The sequence below is a fragment of the Cherax quadricarinatus genome, chromosome 40 (assembly GCF_038502225.1).
Source record: "Cherax quadricarinatus isolate ZL_2023a chromosome 40, ASM3850222v1, whole genome shotgun sequence".
In the NCBI taxonomy this organism is placed as follows: domain Eukaryota; kingdom Metazoa; phylum Arthropoda; class Malacostraca; order Decapoda; family Parastacidae; genus Cherax; species Cherax quadricarinatus.
In genome coordinates, this window is record NC_091331.1 from 10,912,104 (window position 1) to 10,930,228 (window position 18,125).

Below are 18,125 nucleotides of genomic sequence, written 5' to 3' on the forward strand. Positions count from 1 at the left end.
ACATGTCACTACATTGAATGTAATGTCAAGCAACAGTGATAAGAATTGTGTAATTGTTACAAGATATAATTACTGTTGCGCCCAATACAGGGAGGAGTATTGACTTAGGATTCCGCTTGTGCATTCTCAATGAAAACGTCTTTCACCTTTCCATAAGATAATTATTTTGACTACCTCAACTATTCAAAATATTTATTTAGAATATTATACCCAAGATCAAAATCTCAAATAATAAACAGTTGCTTTGGGCTAATTACCTTATCCTTCTATTCTCCATCCTTATGTGACCAATTCCATCTTTTCTTCCCTCTCTCGAGTCTCCCTCCTATCAGTCCACTACTCTCGCCTCTTCTACTTTTGGCCAATCACCCCTTACTCCTCCAGGGTAAATGCTTTTTAATATTCCGCTTATCAGCCACAGCACCCAAGTTCTCACCCCCTCTCGTACATCTCCTCCCTCACCCCAACTAAACACTGGTTATAACCACTGCTAAAACGGAAAAAAATCACACAACTTTTATGATGCAAGAATCGAGAGACGCCATCATTCTTCCACGAAAAAGATTGCAACATCGTTAGGAAAGCTTGTTCCGGTCCCTCACCATCTGGGTCAACCGAACATCAAAAACACTTCATCACAGTTTGAGGCTCCTGTCTAAGGCAAAGAAGCCAACGAGTATCGTATGAATGGAAAAAGAAAAAAAACATATCTAGGACTGGGAAATGAAAGATACTCCCTCTGTACAAGATATGAAGTCAAGTAAGTTCTAGCTAAAATCATGTAACTCGTGAAAATCAAGTCTCTTATTTATTTATTTATTTATTTATTAACAATTTGAGCATACATACAGGGGTACAAAAAAATACAGATAAGAGCAGCATGCCAAAGCCACTTATACTATGCATAGCATTACGGGCTGGCTTAAAATTAACTAAGCAATGATGAAATCAGTGATAATACATTATTGTAAACAGATAACTATAAAGCACAAATGAGTATTACAAAGACAGGTCATATGGTTGCATGCATTGTTGTACATTCAGTCGTATGGAGTATTCTGTTAGGTAGTGTATTTAAAAAATAATAAAGTTAGGTTGGGTTTTAGGTTTAACATTTATGTGATATAATTGTGAGAAACATTTAAGATATACAATTTATAAGGTTCAGTTATTCAGTATTTATTTGGTTTTGGGTGAGTAAGTGATCTTTGAGAAGAGACTTGAATTTATAAACAGGTAGTGTTTCTTTTATATTTACAGGTAATGAATTCCAGATTTTAGGGCCTTTTATGTGCATTGAGTTTTTGCATAGTGTGAGATGGACACGAGGAACATCAAAGAGTGATCTGTGCCTTGTGTTATGGTCATGTGTTCTGTTGAGGTTCGCAAGGAGATGTTTGAGGGGAGGGTTAATATCAGAGTTAAGTGTTCTATGTATGTAATAGGTGCAGTAATAAGTATGGATGTTTTGTATGGTGAGTAGGTTTAGTGTATTGAATATTGGTGGAGTGTGCTGCCTGTAGTGAGAATTTGTTATCATTCTAACTGCAGCCTTTTGTTGGGTAATTAGTGGTCTGAGATGGTTAATTGTTGTTGAGCCCCATGCACAAATTCCATAGGTGAGATAGGGGTAAATAAGAGAGTGATACAGGGCCAGGAGGGCTGACTGTGGAACATAGTACCGTATCTTCGATAGTATGCCTACAGTCTTGGAAATTTTCTTAGAAATTTGTTGTATATGTGTATGAAATTTGAGTCTATTATCAAGGTGGATTCCTAAGAATTTTCCCTCTGTTAGCTTTGTGATAGGTGATCCGTTTATCATTATGTTAAGAGGGACATCTGTAGCTCGGTTACCAAACTGAATGAAGTAGGTTTTGTCAATGTTTAGTGTAAGTTTGTTAGTCCTCATCCAGGTAGATATTTTCTGTAATTCGGTATTTACAGTATTGGCTAGCGTGACTGGGCTCGGGTAAGAGAAGACGTATGTAGTGTCATCTGCAAATAGTGTGGGTTTGAGTAATTGCGAAGCATTTGGAAGGTCATTTATATATAGGAGAAAGAGAAGAGGGCCAAGGACACTTCCCTGTGGGACACCAACTGTAATTGGTTGCGCAGAAGAGTTTGCCCCATTTGCGTACACATATTGGCTTCTGTTGCCAAACCAGTACTTTCCTATATCCTTCCTGAATCTGAATTTTTCCAACTTAAAACCATTGCTGCGAGTCCTGTCTAGGCTAGATATTTTCAGCACACTATTTACATCCCCTTTATTTATTCCTGTCTTCCATTTATACACCTCAATCATATCCCCCCTAATTCTACGTCTTTCTAGAGAGTGCAGTTTCAGGGCCCTTAGTCTATCATCATAGGGAAGGTTTCTGATACATGGGATCAACTTTGTCATCCTCCTTTGTACATTTTCCAGAGAATTTATATCCATTCTGTAATACGGTGACCAAAACTGTGCAGCATAATCTAAATGAGGCCTAACCAAGGATGTATAGAGTTGAAGAACAACCTGAGGACTCCTATTATTTATGCTTCTTGATATGAAGCCAAGGATTCTATTAGCTTTATTGCGAACACTTATGCACTGTTGTCTTGGTTTCAGATTACTGCTAACCAGAACTCCTAAATCTTTTTCGCAATCCGTAATCTGAGGTATGACTTGAGGTAGTTGAGGGAGTGCCCTCTTATACCATAGTGTGACAATTTTACGTGGAGCAAGTCATGGTCAACTGTATCAAAAGCTTTACGTAAGTCAATGAAGATCCCCAGTGGGACTTCTTTTTTCTCTATTGCAGTGTATATATGTTCTAGCATGTGTATAATAGCATCATTAGTATTTTTATTAGGCCTGAATCCAAATTGGCAGGGGTTGAGTATGTTTTGGGAGATAAGGTAGGAGTAGATTCGTTTATGAATTAATTTTTCGAAGATTTTTGAGAGAGGGTGTAAGTTGGATATTGGCCTATAATTATTCAACTCTGTTTGGTCTCCTCCTTTGTGGATCGGGGTGACCCTTGCTATTTTGAGTACTGTAGGGAAGGTGGAGGATTCTATGGATTTGTTAAAGAGTGTTGCAATGATTGGTGATAGCACTTGTGACAGTTTTTTGTATATAAAGGGTGGTAAGGTATTTAAATCTCCTGCCTTGTTTTTTAGTGCGTTGATAATAAGGGAGACTTCGTATGGGTTAGTCGGAGCTAGGAACAGTGTGTTCGGGTAGTTGCCGGTGAGGTAGTCATTTGGTGGGGTATCTGAGCTTGGGATTTTATTGGCAAGGTTTTGTCCTATAGTGGAGAAGAAATCATTGAGTCTGTTTGCTGTTTCTGTTGGTGGGAGTTGGGGTTCATCTGATTTTGCTAATTTTATTTCGCTATTTCGTGATATCTTTTTTGTTCCCAGAATTTCTGATAGGGTTTTCCAGGTCTTTTTTATATCACCTCGTAAGTTGGATAATCTGTTCTCATAATACAATTTTTTTGCCCTTCTTATCAGGCTGGTTAGGATTGACGAGTAACGTTTTGTTTGGTCTCTGGTTATGTGACCCATTCTGTACTGTTTTTCATATTGGTGTTTTGTATTTATGGATTTGAGAATGCTGGGTGTTAGCCAGGGACTGTTCAGTCTCTTAGCTGTCATCTGTTTAGTTTTTTTAGGGCAGTGCTTGTTATAGAGGTATTGGGTCTTTTTTAGAAAATTATTAATACATTCGTCAATATCTGTATAGATTTCTAGCTCAGTGTGCCAATCAATGTTTGCTACTGCTGTTGTGAAGTTATTAATGGCTGCCTCATTGTGAAGTCTGAAGGTGACTTTAGTAGTGTCTTGGGGTAGTTTACCAAGAGTTGTTATGAGGAAAGTAGGGTAGTGGTCTGTGGTATTATCTGTAATTATGCCTGATTTTAAAGGGGATATGGTGTTGGTCCAGATGTGGTCAAGTAGGGAAACACTAGTCTCTGTAACTCTTGTAGGTTTTGTTACTGTTGGTAGTAACATACAGTTACTCATTGTGTTTGTGAATTCAGTAACGTGTGGGTCCTGGTCTTGCAGGAGATTTATATTGAAGTCACCTGAGAGTAGTAAGTGATCTTTGTTCATGCGTGCATCAGTTATCATACTTCCTAGGTTTTGACTAAATTGGCTAATGTTTGACTGTGGAACTCTGTAGATGTTTATCAATGTGAGAGGTTTTTGTAGGTATTTGGATTTGAATTTAGCTATTATATATTCCCCATGTTCATCCCTTGTGCAAGTATTAGTGATACATTCTAGTTGGTCTGAGTAGTATATGGCTGTGCCACCCCCTTGTTGGTCTGGCCTACAGTTGTGTATGGCTGTGTAACCAGGAATGGCATAGACATCTGTACTATCAGGCTTTAGCCAGGTTTCAGTTAGTGTAATGATGGACATATTGGCATGTAAGGAATTTAGTAATGCTATGAGGTCATCGTAATGCTTGCTTAAAGATCTGATATTGTAGTTAAAGATAGTTATGTTGTTGTTGGCACTGAGAAGTGCCTTTGATTGTTCTGCAGTGTAGTAATTACAGTAACTGTTTGATTCATTTAAGTCATTAAATAAGAGGTTGGTATCAGGATCAATGCTTGTAATCATAAGATTTGTAGTGAATCTATAGTTAGAATTAAGTATAAAACAAAGTAAATAGTCTTAAGCTAAAATTAAAATGTACGAGTCTAAAAACCTTGCTAAGATTCAGAACACGACGACTAGGACTCAAAACCATGCCCGGGACACAGAATTGAGACAAGAATCCTTTTAATTGTTCTGGCTATAAAAAAAAGGCCATAACAGAGGGAAGGGAGAGGGGTAGAGCGAGAGCCAGCCTACCTGATACCAAGAACCTGGAGGTTCCGCGTGACAAATCGATGAGAGGCCTGAAGACTGTCTCTTGGAGGGTGATGAGCTGGTTGTACTGAAGATTAAAGGCATACACCTTCACTCCTGCTATCACCCCAGGTCTGCACAGCCACACCCGTCACCACCACCACAGGAACCCCCAAGGTGACAGGGAAACAGCGTTGGGAAGGGAGTTAGCATTGATGGCTTACTAATAAGTTATGTTCATCCCTAGAATGAAGCAGCACGGATCATCTGTCTTCTCTTCATATTAAAGTGTCTATTATATACAGCAAATACAAGAATATAAATGCCTGTCATACAAAAATACAACTGTATGACCCATACGGCTTGACCGCTTATTTTTAATAATAATAGCAATAATGTAAAAAAAAGGAGATGGCGTCTAAAATAATGACTTTTGAATAGTTTGAAAGTATGGTAATATAAAAATAAGTTATGAAATGAGACACATGCACAGTTAGACATTTATTAAAGGATACAAACCATACCCCGGCCGGGATTGAACCCGCGGTCAGAGAGTCTCAAAACTCCAGACCGTCGCGTTAGCCACTAGACCAGCTAGCCACAACAAGATTCGTCCAACTAGGTATATTTCTACACCATAGGAAGGTTAGCACAGGCACCACTGTGACCACAAATGCAAGTTTTTACAGACGAATCTCCAGCTAGCGTGGCCGTGACGAACTCTAGCTCAAGTCCCTCACTGCCGTCAACATGACTCACGAAATCGTAATGACACGATTGCAAACAAGCCATACCCCGGCCGGGATTGAACCCGCGGTCAGAGAGTCTCAAAACTCCAGACCGTCGCGTTAGCCACTAGACCAGCTAGCCACAATAAGATTCGTCCAACTAGGTATATTTCTACACAAAAACTTGCATTTGTGGTCACAGTGGTGCCTATGCTAACCTTCCTATGGTGTAGAAATATACCTAGTTGGACGAATCTTATTGTGGCTAGCTGGTCTAGTGGCTAACGCGACGGTCTGGAGTTTTGAGACTCTCTGACCGCGGGTTCAATCCCGGCCGGGGTATGGTTTGTTTGCAATCGTGTCATTACGATTTCGTGAGTCATTAAAGGATACGTTTCGCCACTTGTACCGAAACATTTTCAATAAATGTCTTATTACGTATATGTGTCTTAGTCCCATAATCCGTCGGCATTAACACGAGGGTTACTTACTCGATGTAGGAGATGGCGTTGTGGGAGAGGTCGACGCTGAGGGCGGAGGCGCTGTGGTGGTGGATGGTGAGACTGTTCTCACTCAGCTTACCTATCCTGTTGTGCGATAGATCCAGCATCTCCAGGCTCGGCAGACCTGACAACCACACAAAACATCTTAACTGCCCGTTGATATATGCCTTTGTAGTTATACATTTATGATTTGTAAAACAAAATGAAAATTGTATTTAATATATATATATATATATATATATATATATATATATATATATATATATATATATATATATATATATATATATATATATGTCGTGCCGAATATGTAAAACTGGTCAATTAGCAAGAACTCATTTAAAATTAAGTCCTTTCTAAAATTTTCTCTTATACGTTTAAAGATATATTTTTTTCATTAATGTTAATGTTAAAAATTTTAATTTTGCTCCAAAAGAATCTTAGAAAACTTACCTAACCTTATTAAAACAAGAACAATTTATTTTAGCCTAACCCAACTAAATATATTTTAAATTTGTTTACAATAATTTAATACTAAACAAACACAGTGAAATATATTTTTTTCGTTAGGTTCAGAATGATTTTGGCGAAATTATTGCATACACAAATTTTCACTTGTCCTATATGGCAAGATGAGCGTTGCTATTTAAGCCAAGATCGCAAGTTCTGCCTATTCGGCACGACATATATATATATATATATATATATATATATATATATATATATATATATATATATATATATATATACACTGTAGTAAGCTGCTGAAATGAGATCCAAGACTTGGTAAGGGATACAAACTGAAAATTTAACACATACGTGATAAATGCCGAAAACGGTACGCTACGAGCTCCTGTATGAATACCGTAGGTAACTCTCTCTCTCTCTCTCTCTCTCTCTCTCTCTCTCTCTCTCTCTCCCTCCCTCCCTCCCTCCCTCCCTCCCTCCCTCCCTCCCTCCTTCCCTCCTTCCTTCCTTCCTTCCTTCCTTCCTTCCTACCTTCCCTCCCTCTTTCACACACACACACGCGCTACAAGAAAGGGGACTACGCAAGCATGAAGAACCTCCTCAACGGGGTTCAGTGGGACAGAGAACTGGCAGGGAAGTCAGTAGACGAGATGATGGAATATGTGACAACAATATGTAAGGAAGCTGAGGAGAGGTTTGTACCCAAGGGTAACAGGAATAATGAAAAAGCCAAGTTGAGCTCGTGGTTCACCCAAAGGTGCAGGGACGCCAAAACCAAGTGTGCTAGGGAACAGAAGAAGTATAGAAGGCAAAGGACCCAGGAGAAAAAGGAGACCAGTCGTAGAGCCAGAAATATATATGCACAGGTAAGACGGGAGGCCCAAAGGCAATATGAGAATGACATAGTAGCAAAAGCCAAATCTGACCCAAAACTGTTGTACAGCCACATCAGGAGGAGAACGACAATCAAGGACCAGGTAATCATGCTGAGGAAGGAAGGAGGAGAGGTCACAAAAAACGACCGCGAAGTATGTGAGGAGCTCAACAGGAGATTCAAAGAAGTGTTCACAGAAGAGACAGAAGGGCCTCCAAAAAGGCAGAGAGGTAGGGTACACGATCAAGTGTTGGACACAATACATACAACCGAGGAAGAAGTGAAGAGGCTGTTAAGCGAGCCAGATACCTCAAAGGCGATAGGGCTGGATAACATCTATCCATGGGTCCTGGAGAGGGAGCAAAGGCGCTTTGTGTACCACTAACAACTATCTTCAACACATCTATTGAAACAGGACGACTACCGGAAGTATGAAAGACAGCAAATGTAGTCCTAATTTTTAAAAAAGGAGACAGACACGAAACATTAAACTACAGACCAGTGTCACTAACGTGTACAGTATGCAAGGTCATGGAGAAAATTATCAGAAGAGTGGTGGAGCACCTAGAAAGGAATGAGTTTATCAAAGACAGCCAGCACGGTTTCAGGGACGGGAAATCCTGCGTCACAAACCTGGAGTTTTATGACAGGGTGACGGCAGTAAGACAATAGAGAGGGGTGGGTAGATTGCATTTTCTTGGACTGTAAGAAGGCGTTTGACACAGTTCCACACAAGAGATTAGTGCAAAAGCTGGAGGACCAGGCAGGGATAACAGAGAAGGCACTACAATGGATCAGGGAATACCTGTAAGGAAGACAACAGCGAGTCATTGTACGTGGCGAGGTGTCAGAGTGGGCGCCTGTGACGAATGGGGTTTCACAGGGGTCAGTCCCAGGACCGGTGCTGTTTCTGGTATTTGTGAATGACATGGTGGAATGAACAGACTCCGAAGTGTTCCTGTTTGCAGATGATGTAAAGTTGATGAGAAGAATCCAATTGGATGAGGACCAGGCAGAACTATAGAGAGATCTGGACAGGCTGCAGACCTGGTCCAGCAACTGGCTCCTGGAGTTCAACCCCACCAAGTGCAAAGTCATGAAGATTGGGTAAGGGCAAAGAAGACCGCAGACGGAGTACAGTCTAGGGGGTCAGAGCCTACAAACCTCACTCAAGAAAAAGGATCTTGGTGTGAGTATAACACCGGGAACATCATCTGAGGTGCACATCAACCAAATAACCACTGCAGCATACGGGCGCCTGGCAAACCTAAGAACAGCATTCCGACATCTAAATAAGGAATCATTAAGGACCCTGTGTACTGTGTACGTTAGGCCCATATTGGAATATGCAGAGCCAGTTTGGAACCCTCACCTAGCCAAACATGTAAGGAAATTAGAGAAGGTGCAAAGGTTTGCAACAAGACTAGTCCCGGAGCTAAGAGGTATGTCCTACGAGGAGAGGTTAAGGGAAATCGACCTGACGACACTGGAAGACAGGAGAGTTAGGGGGGATATAATAATGACATATAAAATACTGAGAGGTATAGACAAGGTGGACAGAGACAGGCTGTTCCAGAGATGGGACATAGCAGCAAGGGGTCACAGTTGGAAGCTGAAGACTCGGATGAACCACAGGGATGTTAGGAAGTATTTCCTCAGTTACAGAGTTGCCAGGAAGTGGAATAGCCTGGGTAGTGATGTAGTGGAGACAGGATCCATACATAGCTTTAAGAAGAGGTATGATAAAGCTCACGGAGCGGGAAGAGTGACCGGGTAGCGGCCAGTTGAAGAGGCGGGGCCAGGAGCTGGGACTCGACCCCCACAACCACAACTAGGTAGTACAACTAGGTGAGAACGCACACACACACACACACACACACACACACACACACACACACACACACACACACACACACACACACACACACACACACACACACACACACAAGGGACAGTGGTTACAGACCTCATTCAAAAAGAAAAACCTAAGGGTGAGCATAGTGCCCAGCATTTCGGCTGATGTGAACTAGATTTGCTAGGCGAGCCAATGCTTGACTAGCAAATCTTAGAGTGGCCTTCAGGAAAATCAACAACGAGTCTTTGCGGGCACTTTATACAATATGTCAGACCTATCTTGGAGCACGCAGAAGTATGCAACAAGGCTTGTTCCTGAACAAAGGGGCATAAGCTACGAGGACAAGCTAACTGAATCGGATCTAACGGCATTGGAGGACAGAAGAACCAAGGGGACACATGAAAACAATATACAAAAGTCTGGAGAATTGATAGGGCAGACAGGGACGAACTGTTTGAGAGGCGAGAAGTAGGAACTAGGTTAGACACAGATGAGCCACAGGGATGTCAGGAAGTATTTCTTCGGTCTCAAAGTGATCGTGAAGTGAAATAATCTCGATGAAGACGTGGGTAGATGCAGGCTCTATAAATACTTTTAAGAACAAGTACAACGGGGCCCACGAGGCTGAGTAAATCTGGGAAGTGGCAAGCTGAGAGGCTGAGACCAGGAGCCGAGACTTGATCCCTGCAACCACAGATAGGCGAGTATTAAGAAGGTGATTACAGGCAGAAACTAAGGTGACCTCACCATTAAAAGTGTAAGGCTCTATCTCGTAGATCATATTGCTCGAGGCGACGAAGATTCTCAGGTGTTCCAGTACTACGCTTGTATATCCAGGGATGAAATCGAGATTGTTATTCTGCAAGAACACTTGCTCCAGGTACGGCTGGTCGCTCAGGGTTGGGAAGTAAACGTTTGCCAATTTGTTCTGACCTATAAAGGATGTAAGGATAAGTTCTCAAGAATTAAGTACAACTAGGTAACTGACGGAGAATTGAATCTCATGATTTAGCTGAATGACATATTTCACAAGGATTTAGCACCTCATATATATAATAATCATCCTCATACATCCGCACTCAAGAGAGGAACCTTATGACGACTCTCCGATTTGTTCTGGACCATTGTCAAGCCATTTCAGACTTAACACATGTCCAGGATGCACTAAAACCTCGTCATAATGTTCCTTTCCTTTCGTCAACAGTGACTTTTTCAGTCCAATACAGAAAAGAGCGGTGGAAGATGAGAAGTTTGATGTAATAAGCCCTCAGTCTGGAGTCGATGTGTTCAGTTCGTCAATCTTGATAAAAATATAGCAAATGGTAGGTAGGTATAATGTTTGTCATGAAACAGGACGTTTCACAACGCAGATCTTAGTCACATGACCACAGCTGGAGCTTTTGGTCATCTGACCGAGGCCTTCCACTGGCTTACCGGTCCGCCCCTTTAAAAATTATGGTTATCATGATAATCATTTCTATATAATTTCTGTTACAGCAAATGCGTGGAGAAGGTCTTATATATTGCAGACAGGTGAGGTGAAGCAGCGGTAGGTAGCGTCACCAGTGGGAAAAGACCCACTAGTAGAAGTAGATCATGCCTATAGTTCAGGTTGAAATGGAATTCTTCAAATATTGTCTAAAAGTATAGACATGGTCTCCTTACTCTAGTGGGTTTTTCAGCTGCTGACGCCACCAACCACTGCTTCACCTTACGTATCTGATGTATATAACCCCCTTTTCTGTGAATACGCTGTACTTTCATCAAGACTGATGGACTGAACACATCGACTCCTGGCTGAGGGACTGATTGCTTAAAACTCCTCCTACTATTCTACCGTTCTTCTCCGTAGAGGACTGAAGAAGCCACCCGCTGGCGAAACGTTTCCAGAATATCGACTTGATAATGGTCTAGGGCGGACCGAAATGTCATCTTAACTTTCCTAAGTGAATGAACACGGAACACGGGACTAAGCGTTGAAGGTATCTGCAAGGAATAACATTATGAATAACAATATAATAATTATTATTACTAACAATAATAGTAATAATAGCAGTAGCAATAATAACACTAACAATAATAAAAACAATAACAACAAGAGGAGTGCCGTACCCATGTTCAGTAGCTTGAGCGTATTGTTGAAGGGAAGGAAGGCGTAATTATCTATAGTCTTGAACTGATTGTTCATAAGAATGATCTCCTGGAAGGTAAGGATCCCCCACAAATCCTCCTCAATCATGCAGTTCAGTCTGGTGCCGTCCACGAGCAGTCTGCAACCAAGGAACACATAGTAAACAACACATATTTTTTCAGTCACCCATCCAAAGGGTTGCCTAGGTGCTGCTGAAGGGCACTTTATTGAAGGAGTTGGAGCTACCCTCATTTTCTTTAGATTAAACCTGATTAATTGTGTTTCCCCATGAATTTAAAATAATCTTCAGAAATATTTCGCTTATACCTAAGCTGCAAATAGTTTTTTCACATCTTTTCTCATAATACTTTGGTAGAATAAAGCCAGTTTCCTGATCGACACCATGCCCAGCTCTTCTAGGGGAGGGTAGGTGCCTGAGCCAGAGCTTGCAGCTCACAAGACTGCCATTCCCATTAGCCCTCTTGGGGCGAGGATGGCAGACCAGAGAGGCCTAGCTTCTCACTACGAGCCCCGTGAGGGCGGGGAATGTGGCTAGGCCTGGGGACAGTTGGTCCCAACGATGAGGAGGTACTTGTACCTCCTCCCATGGGAGACTTAGGTCTCAGACACTCCCTCGACAGGGAGCCAAGGCCGGGCCACCCCTTGGAAAAGGCCCGGGCCGGGAGAATACCGGCGAATCAACAAGAAGAAGCCAGTTTCCTTATTAATAATCAATTGGTTGCAACCAATCATTAACCTGTAATCAGGTATTTTCAGTACAGTGCAAGTGCGCATATATATCCCATCCCAGATACTCCTGCACAACACTAGCTAACTAACATAGTCTGTAGATAATTGGATGTGGAAATGTTAAAGTAATAGGTACCGTATTTTAGAACAAAAAGGAATATGCAGTCCTAGTATAATTCACAAATAACTCGCACTTGCGAGAGTGAACCTATGACGACGTTTCGGTCTGTCCTGAACAGACCTGAAAAGTCCAAAGGCGAGCTAAAAATGATGATTTTTCGAAGAAATGCTCAAAATTATAGACATGTCTTCATTAGTTGACGGAGAAAGAGGAGACGTGATAACTATATATATAAGATTGTGAAAAGATGCGAAAGAACTGACAAGATTTCCTAACTCCATCAGCAAAAAGATCAGAGACCACAGATATAAACTAAAGAAAAAGAAGTTCAGAAAGTTTGTTAGAAAGTTCTTCACTGTGGGGAATAAATTAACATTTAAGACGACTTCAAAGACTTCATCAACCGAAAACAAGCGCTAAATCCGTATGGATCATACTACTAGATTAATTTCTGTAGTGTGAGGATAACCCATTACAAAGGAAAGAGAAGAGGGGTGCCGTGATGCTGGTGAAAGCTCTTGATCTAAAGAATTGAAGCTCCCCTCCCCTTCCTCGGGTCAAACCTGGTTGCTTCTCATTCCCCAGGCGCTGTATGACCTTTACGGGTGTCGGAGGAGCTTACCTGGAGAGTGCTGCCACTGGCTGAGCTCACCTGAAGTAATCAGTGACGGGGAAGATGACGGCGGAGAGGATCTGCGTCAGCTGAGCACAAGAGGCCAGGTCCGGCCCGCAGCTCAGCTCTGCTGTCGTCGAGTTCACACACGAACACTGCAACAAACAACTCGGTCAACTTAGTACATGCAAACACAGTGCAACAAACAACTCTGGTAAACTTAGTACATATAAACGCACTTTAACAACAATAACTGGTTAACTTAGTATATGTAAACCAGCGATATTTGCACGGTACTCTTTCTTTGATCCAAGAAATTTGAACTACCTTCCCATTCCTCGGATTAAACTTAATTACCTCCTATTCCCACGCCTGTATGACCCTTGGGGTATCTTAGTATTGATGATACACAACACCAACAAGCTGATAAATAGGGCACTTGGGTATATATATGTCGCAATGTTTCGCTTACATAGCAGATGAATATCGTAATAATAGTAATAAAAATAATAATTCTTATTATAATCCTTCTTCCTCTCCTTCATCCTTACTTTCCCCTTCTTTCTCTTTAATTACCGCTCTCCCCTCTCTTTTCCTCTCACCCTCTCTCTTTCTATTCCTCTCTATTCCTCCCTCCATATTCTATATTTCACCATTGTTTTTGTAAACTAAATATTGCGTCCTTTAAAACGGGCTCTAGATAGCCTTCGCTTGTCTAGACGAAGCAACCGAGTCAGTTGGTAATCTTATGCTATCAATGCTACATGGAGGCCGCTCAGAAATTTCTCTCAGTATTTTCTCTAGATCTGTCATATTGATGTACTTTTTCCTGTAAATATGCAACAGTATGGTGGTTCTTCATTTTGTTGTGGTAGTTGTTGTTATTATTCCAATTGTTTATTATTATTGTTGTTATACTACTCTTTATGTATAGATTACAATTCTTTTTTAGATTAATTCTTTTCGATTTTCCTAAAATAATTTAATACTATTAATTAATAGTCACGAACAGCTGATACACTTTCACAGAGATGCGACTGAAAAAATTTATCGTTGCAGATAACACACACACACCTAGGCGAAAAAGCCGACGTAAACATACCGACAAACACACCGACTATGAGAAGAACTGAACCTGATAACATCCGAGTCGCTGGTGGATAAAAGGGGCCAGAGAAGATGTGATTAAAATAGAGAAGATACTGGAAGGACTTTATGGGATGTAGAGGTAAGATTTATCAAGAGGCTGCAATGTGGGGGATACAGGAAACATAGACACGATACAGATACTAAGAAAATGTTTTTTCTAGCTTTAGAATGGCAAAAAAAAAAAAAAAAAAAAAAACGGAGTGACCTGAAGTGTGAGAGACCAAATTAATGTCTGCATAAATAACTCATTACGAGTGTGACCGGATATAAACATGTAAATAGTTCATTACCACTGTAACTTCTTCAGTTATCAAAACTTTGCGCCCCAATCCCTGGACCCCTTATGTACCTCTGTAATGTTTTGACTACCGCCCAGGGATGAGTATGGGGTGCATAATAGTGGCTAACGCGACGGGCTGGAGTTTTGAGACTCTTTGACCGCGGGTTCAATCCCGGCCGGGGTATGGTTTGTTTGCAATCGTGTCATTACGATTTCGTGAGTCATGAAGATGTTAAACTGACCTTGATGAAGTGATGGAGGCAGATTCTGTACACCTTTAAGAATAGGTATAACAGGAGGGAATAAATTCAATTATGGCTTGTTTAGAGGTGGGGCCAAGAACTAGGACTCGAACACCCCGACCACAAATAGGTGAACACACACACACACACACACACACACACACACACACACACACACACACACACACACACACACACACACACACACACACACACACACACACACACAAAATATACGGGATTATCAAGAGAAAAATCACAAATGAAACTGTGAGAAACTCACACTGTTCAATTCAATTCAATTCAATTCAAGTTTAATCTCTATAAGGGTTACAATGTGGGGTTTACAGAATTTGGGTATTTTGTGGTTTACATGTTATAAAATACTAATTACAGAGGGGGCCACTAGGATACCTAGCATGGCTAGGCATTTCGAGCAGACTTAGATTAATTCTTAACATAAAGTCCTTACAGATTATAGTATTAAGGCTAAGTGACTACATCATAATTTTGAGTTTAGCAATGTGAATGCTTTTATTTTGGCACAATACAAAGTGTCTATATTTGAGTAACATAGGCAAACTTATGACTAGTTAGAATTTATTATTTTAAGATTAAGATTAGTATTTCTGGGTTTATAGTCAGTGGGTGAGTGAGTGTAATTTTGAACCACCAGGTGGTTATCATGTAGTTAGTTGTCGGGGTGGATCAGGGAGATAAGATGTTTTCTAACTGTAGTTTTGAGAGTGATGAATGTGTCTGCAGTTCTAGAGTTTTCAGGTAGGGTGTTCCAGATTTTAGGTCCTTTGAAATACATTGAATTTTTGTAAAGGTTTAGTCGAACTCGGGGAATGTCATAGAGATGTTTGTGTCTGGTGTTATGCCTGTGGATCCTGTCACAACTATCAAGAAAGCGTTTTAGGTCAAGGTTAATATTGGAATTTAAGGTCCTGTAGATATAGATTGCACAGTAGTAAGTGTGGATGTTCTGAACAGGGAGTAAGTTTAGATCTATGAAGAGTGGGGGGGGGAGGGTGTTGCCAGGGATGGGATTTAGTGATTATTCTTACTGCGGCTTTTTGTTGGGTTATTATTGGCTTTAGGTGTGTTGCTGCAGTTGAACCCCAAGCACAGTTAGCATAGGTGAGGTGTGGATATATAAGTGAATGGTATAGTGTGAGAAGGGCAGTTTGCGGTACGTAGTATCGTATCTTGGAGAGGATCCCCACCGTTTTGGATACTTTTTTTTGTTATGTGTTGGATATGGGTGCTGAAATTTAGGTTGTTGTCGAGATATAGGCCAAGGAATTTGACGTCATTATGTCTGGCAATTAAAGTGTTGTCGATCTTAATGTTAAGTTGCGGAACACCTGCTCTGCTACCAAACATAATATAGTAGGTTTTGCCAGTGTTAAGTGTAAGTTTATTGGCTGTCATCCAAGTCGATATTTTGAGCAGCTCCTCGTTAGCAATGGTGTTGAGGGTGGCAAGATTAGGGTGGGAGATGACATAAGTCGTGTCGTCAGCAAAGAGAATGGGTTTCAAGTGTTGAGATATGTTTGGAAGATCATTGATGTAAATGAGGAAGAGCAGGGGTCCAAGGACACTTCCCTGCGGAACTCCAGTATCAAGTGGCCGTACTGATGAGGCTGTGTCTTTAATGGTGACATAGTGATACCTATTAGAAAGGTAGGATTTAAAATATGCAAGCGCATGGCCTCTTATACCATAGTGGTCAAGATTGTGGAGTAGGATGCCGTGGTCTACTGTGTCAAACGCTTTTCTTAGGTCAATACTGGTAAACTATCAAGAACATTGGAGTATGTGAATAGGGAAATGTTAATAAAAGTTGTTCACAAAGTATGTAATGTCTAAATCGGAATATGCGTACTGAAAAATCACCATGACAGGATAAAAAAATCCAAAGGCGACACACGAGATGGTTCTGAGATATATATATATATATATATATATATATATATATATATATATATATATATATATATATATATATATATATATATATATATATATATATTATATATATATATATATATATATATATATATATATATATATATATATATATATATATATATATATATATATATATATATATATATAATTTTCATGAAAAGAGAAAAACGTTAAAAATACCTTCGTTGACTGATAGGAGGAAGAGAAGAAACATAACATATAATGTCATAAAGGAAGATTAAGATTCTTAGCAAAGATAAAAACAAAGTTTTTCATCACAGAGCAGTAGAATCATGGAATGGAGGTAGTCGTTGATATAACCACTGAAAAAATGAAGATGTATAGGATAAATTAACTGAAGACAAGACAACTGGGAGAAATTGTGTGGAGTCTCTGTGTGTGTGAACATGTGTGTATTTCTCACATTATCAACTATCATGTGAAAGCCCATCTGTAGTTATCCTTGTGTTAGTGATACCTCACCTCCCTCCCTCACCTCCCTCCCTCACTTCCCTTTGTCCCTCCTTTCTTCGCGCCGCTGATAACGACCCATCATCGACATGCCTAGTAGGGAAAACATTCCTAGATAACTCGGTCTGTGCGACGTAATTTGTTATTAAATCCATTGGGAAGCCCGAGAAAGCTGGGCTCGCTGCACCCGCCAAAATTTACGTCCGCATATATTAAGACTTTAGTCTTAATATATGCGATTTAGGTGTAATAGGTTGAATAGCTAATGGTAAGTTATGTTAGTCAATAAATTTTATTATTATTATTATTATTATTATTATTATTATTATTATTATTATTATTATTATTATTATTATTATATTTTATTATTATTATTATTATTATTATTATTATTATTATTATTATTATTATTATTATTAAAAAAGGCTTAGGCCAGGCCTAGGCCAGGCTTGTGCCTAGGTAGGCTGTGCAGGTTGTAAGCTAAGTTAGGCAGGTTGTGCTTGTGCCAAGGCCAAGTAGGCCAGTTAGGTTAGGTTGTGCAAGGCCAAGGCCAGGCAGGTTGGTGCCAGGCTGTGCTGGTGTTGTGCCTAGGCAGGTGCCAGGGCCAGGCAGGGCCAGGCCTGGCCAGGCCAGGGTAGGCCTAGGCCAGGCCTGGCCAGGCCAGGTTGTGCTAGGCCAGGCCTAGGCTTGAAGAAGAAGTTGTGCTTGTGCAGGCTGAAGTTAGGCCAGGCTAGGTTAAGAAGAAGCTAAGGCAGGTTGTGTGTGTTGTAGGCTAGGGTTAAAGAAGTTAGCTAAGAAGGCTGTGCCAGTAGGCCTAGGCTAAGGCAAGGTTAAGGCTAGGCTAGGTAAGAAGGCAAGGCCAAGCTAGGTTCAGGTTAGGCCAGGGTTGTGCTGTTGGCCAGGTTGTGTAGCTAGTTGTGCCACTAGGTGAATATGCAGGTTGATAAATATATTAAATAGGGTTTTATTGGAAAATGTTGAATATACAGGGTAAAGAAGATTTAAAATAAGTATATTTATGAGTTATACTAAAAATTGGATTTAGGCTTTAGTTATGATTATAATAATAATATACTAAAAAATAAAGTATAAACCGGAAATATAAAGAA

At 40.5% G+C, this 18,125-nt stretch overlaps 1 protein-coding gene across 1 annotated transcript in view; it reads right to left on the minus strand.

Moving 5' to 3' along the window:
• The window catches only part of LOC128687402 (oplophorus-luciferin 2-monooxygenase non-catalytic subunit), a 36,447-nt gene that overhangs the window by 3,039 nt on the left and 15,283 nt on the right, over positions 1-18,125 (minus strand). The window contains exons 2-6 of the mRNA XM_053774872.2: positions 12,937-13,052; positions 11,395-11,552; positions 10,030-10,215; positions 6,074-6,209; positions 4,858-4,988 (exon numbers count right to left, since the gene is read on the minus strand). Of these exons, the coding sequence (XP_053630847.2) occupies positions 4,858-4,988; positions 6,074-6,209; positions 10,030-10,215; positions 11,395-11,552; positions 12,937-13,052 (727 nt within the window). The remainder of the gene's footprint in view (positions 1-4,857; positions 4,989-6,073; positions 6,210-10,029; positions 10,216-11,394; positions 11,553-12,936; positions 13,053-18,125) is intronic.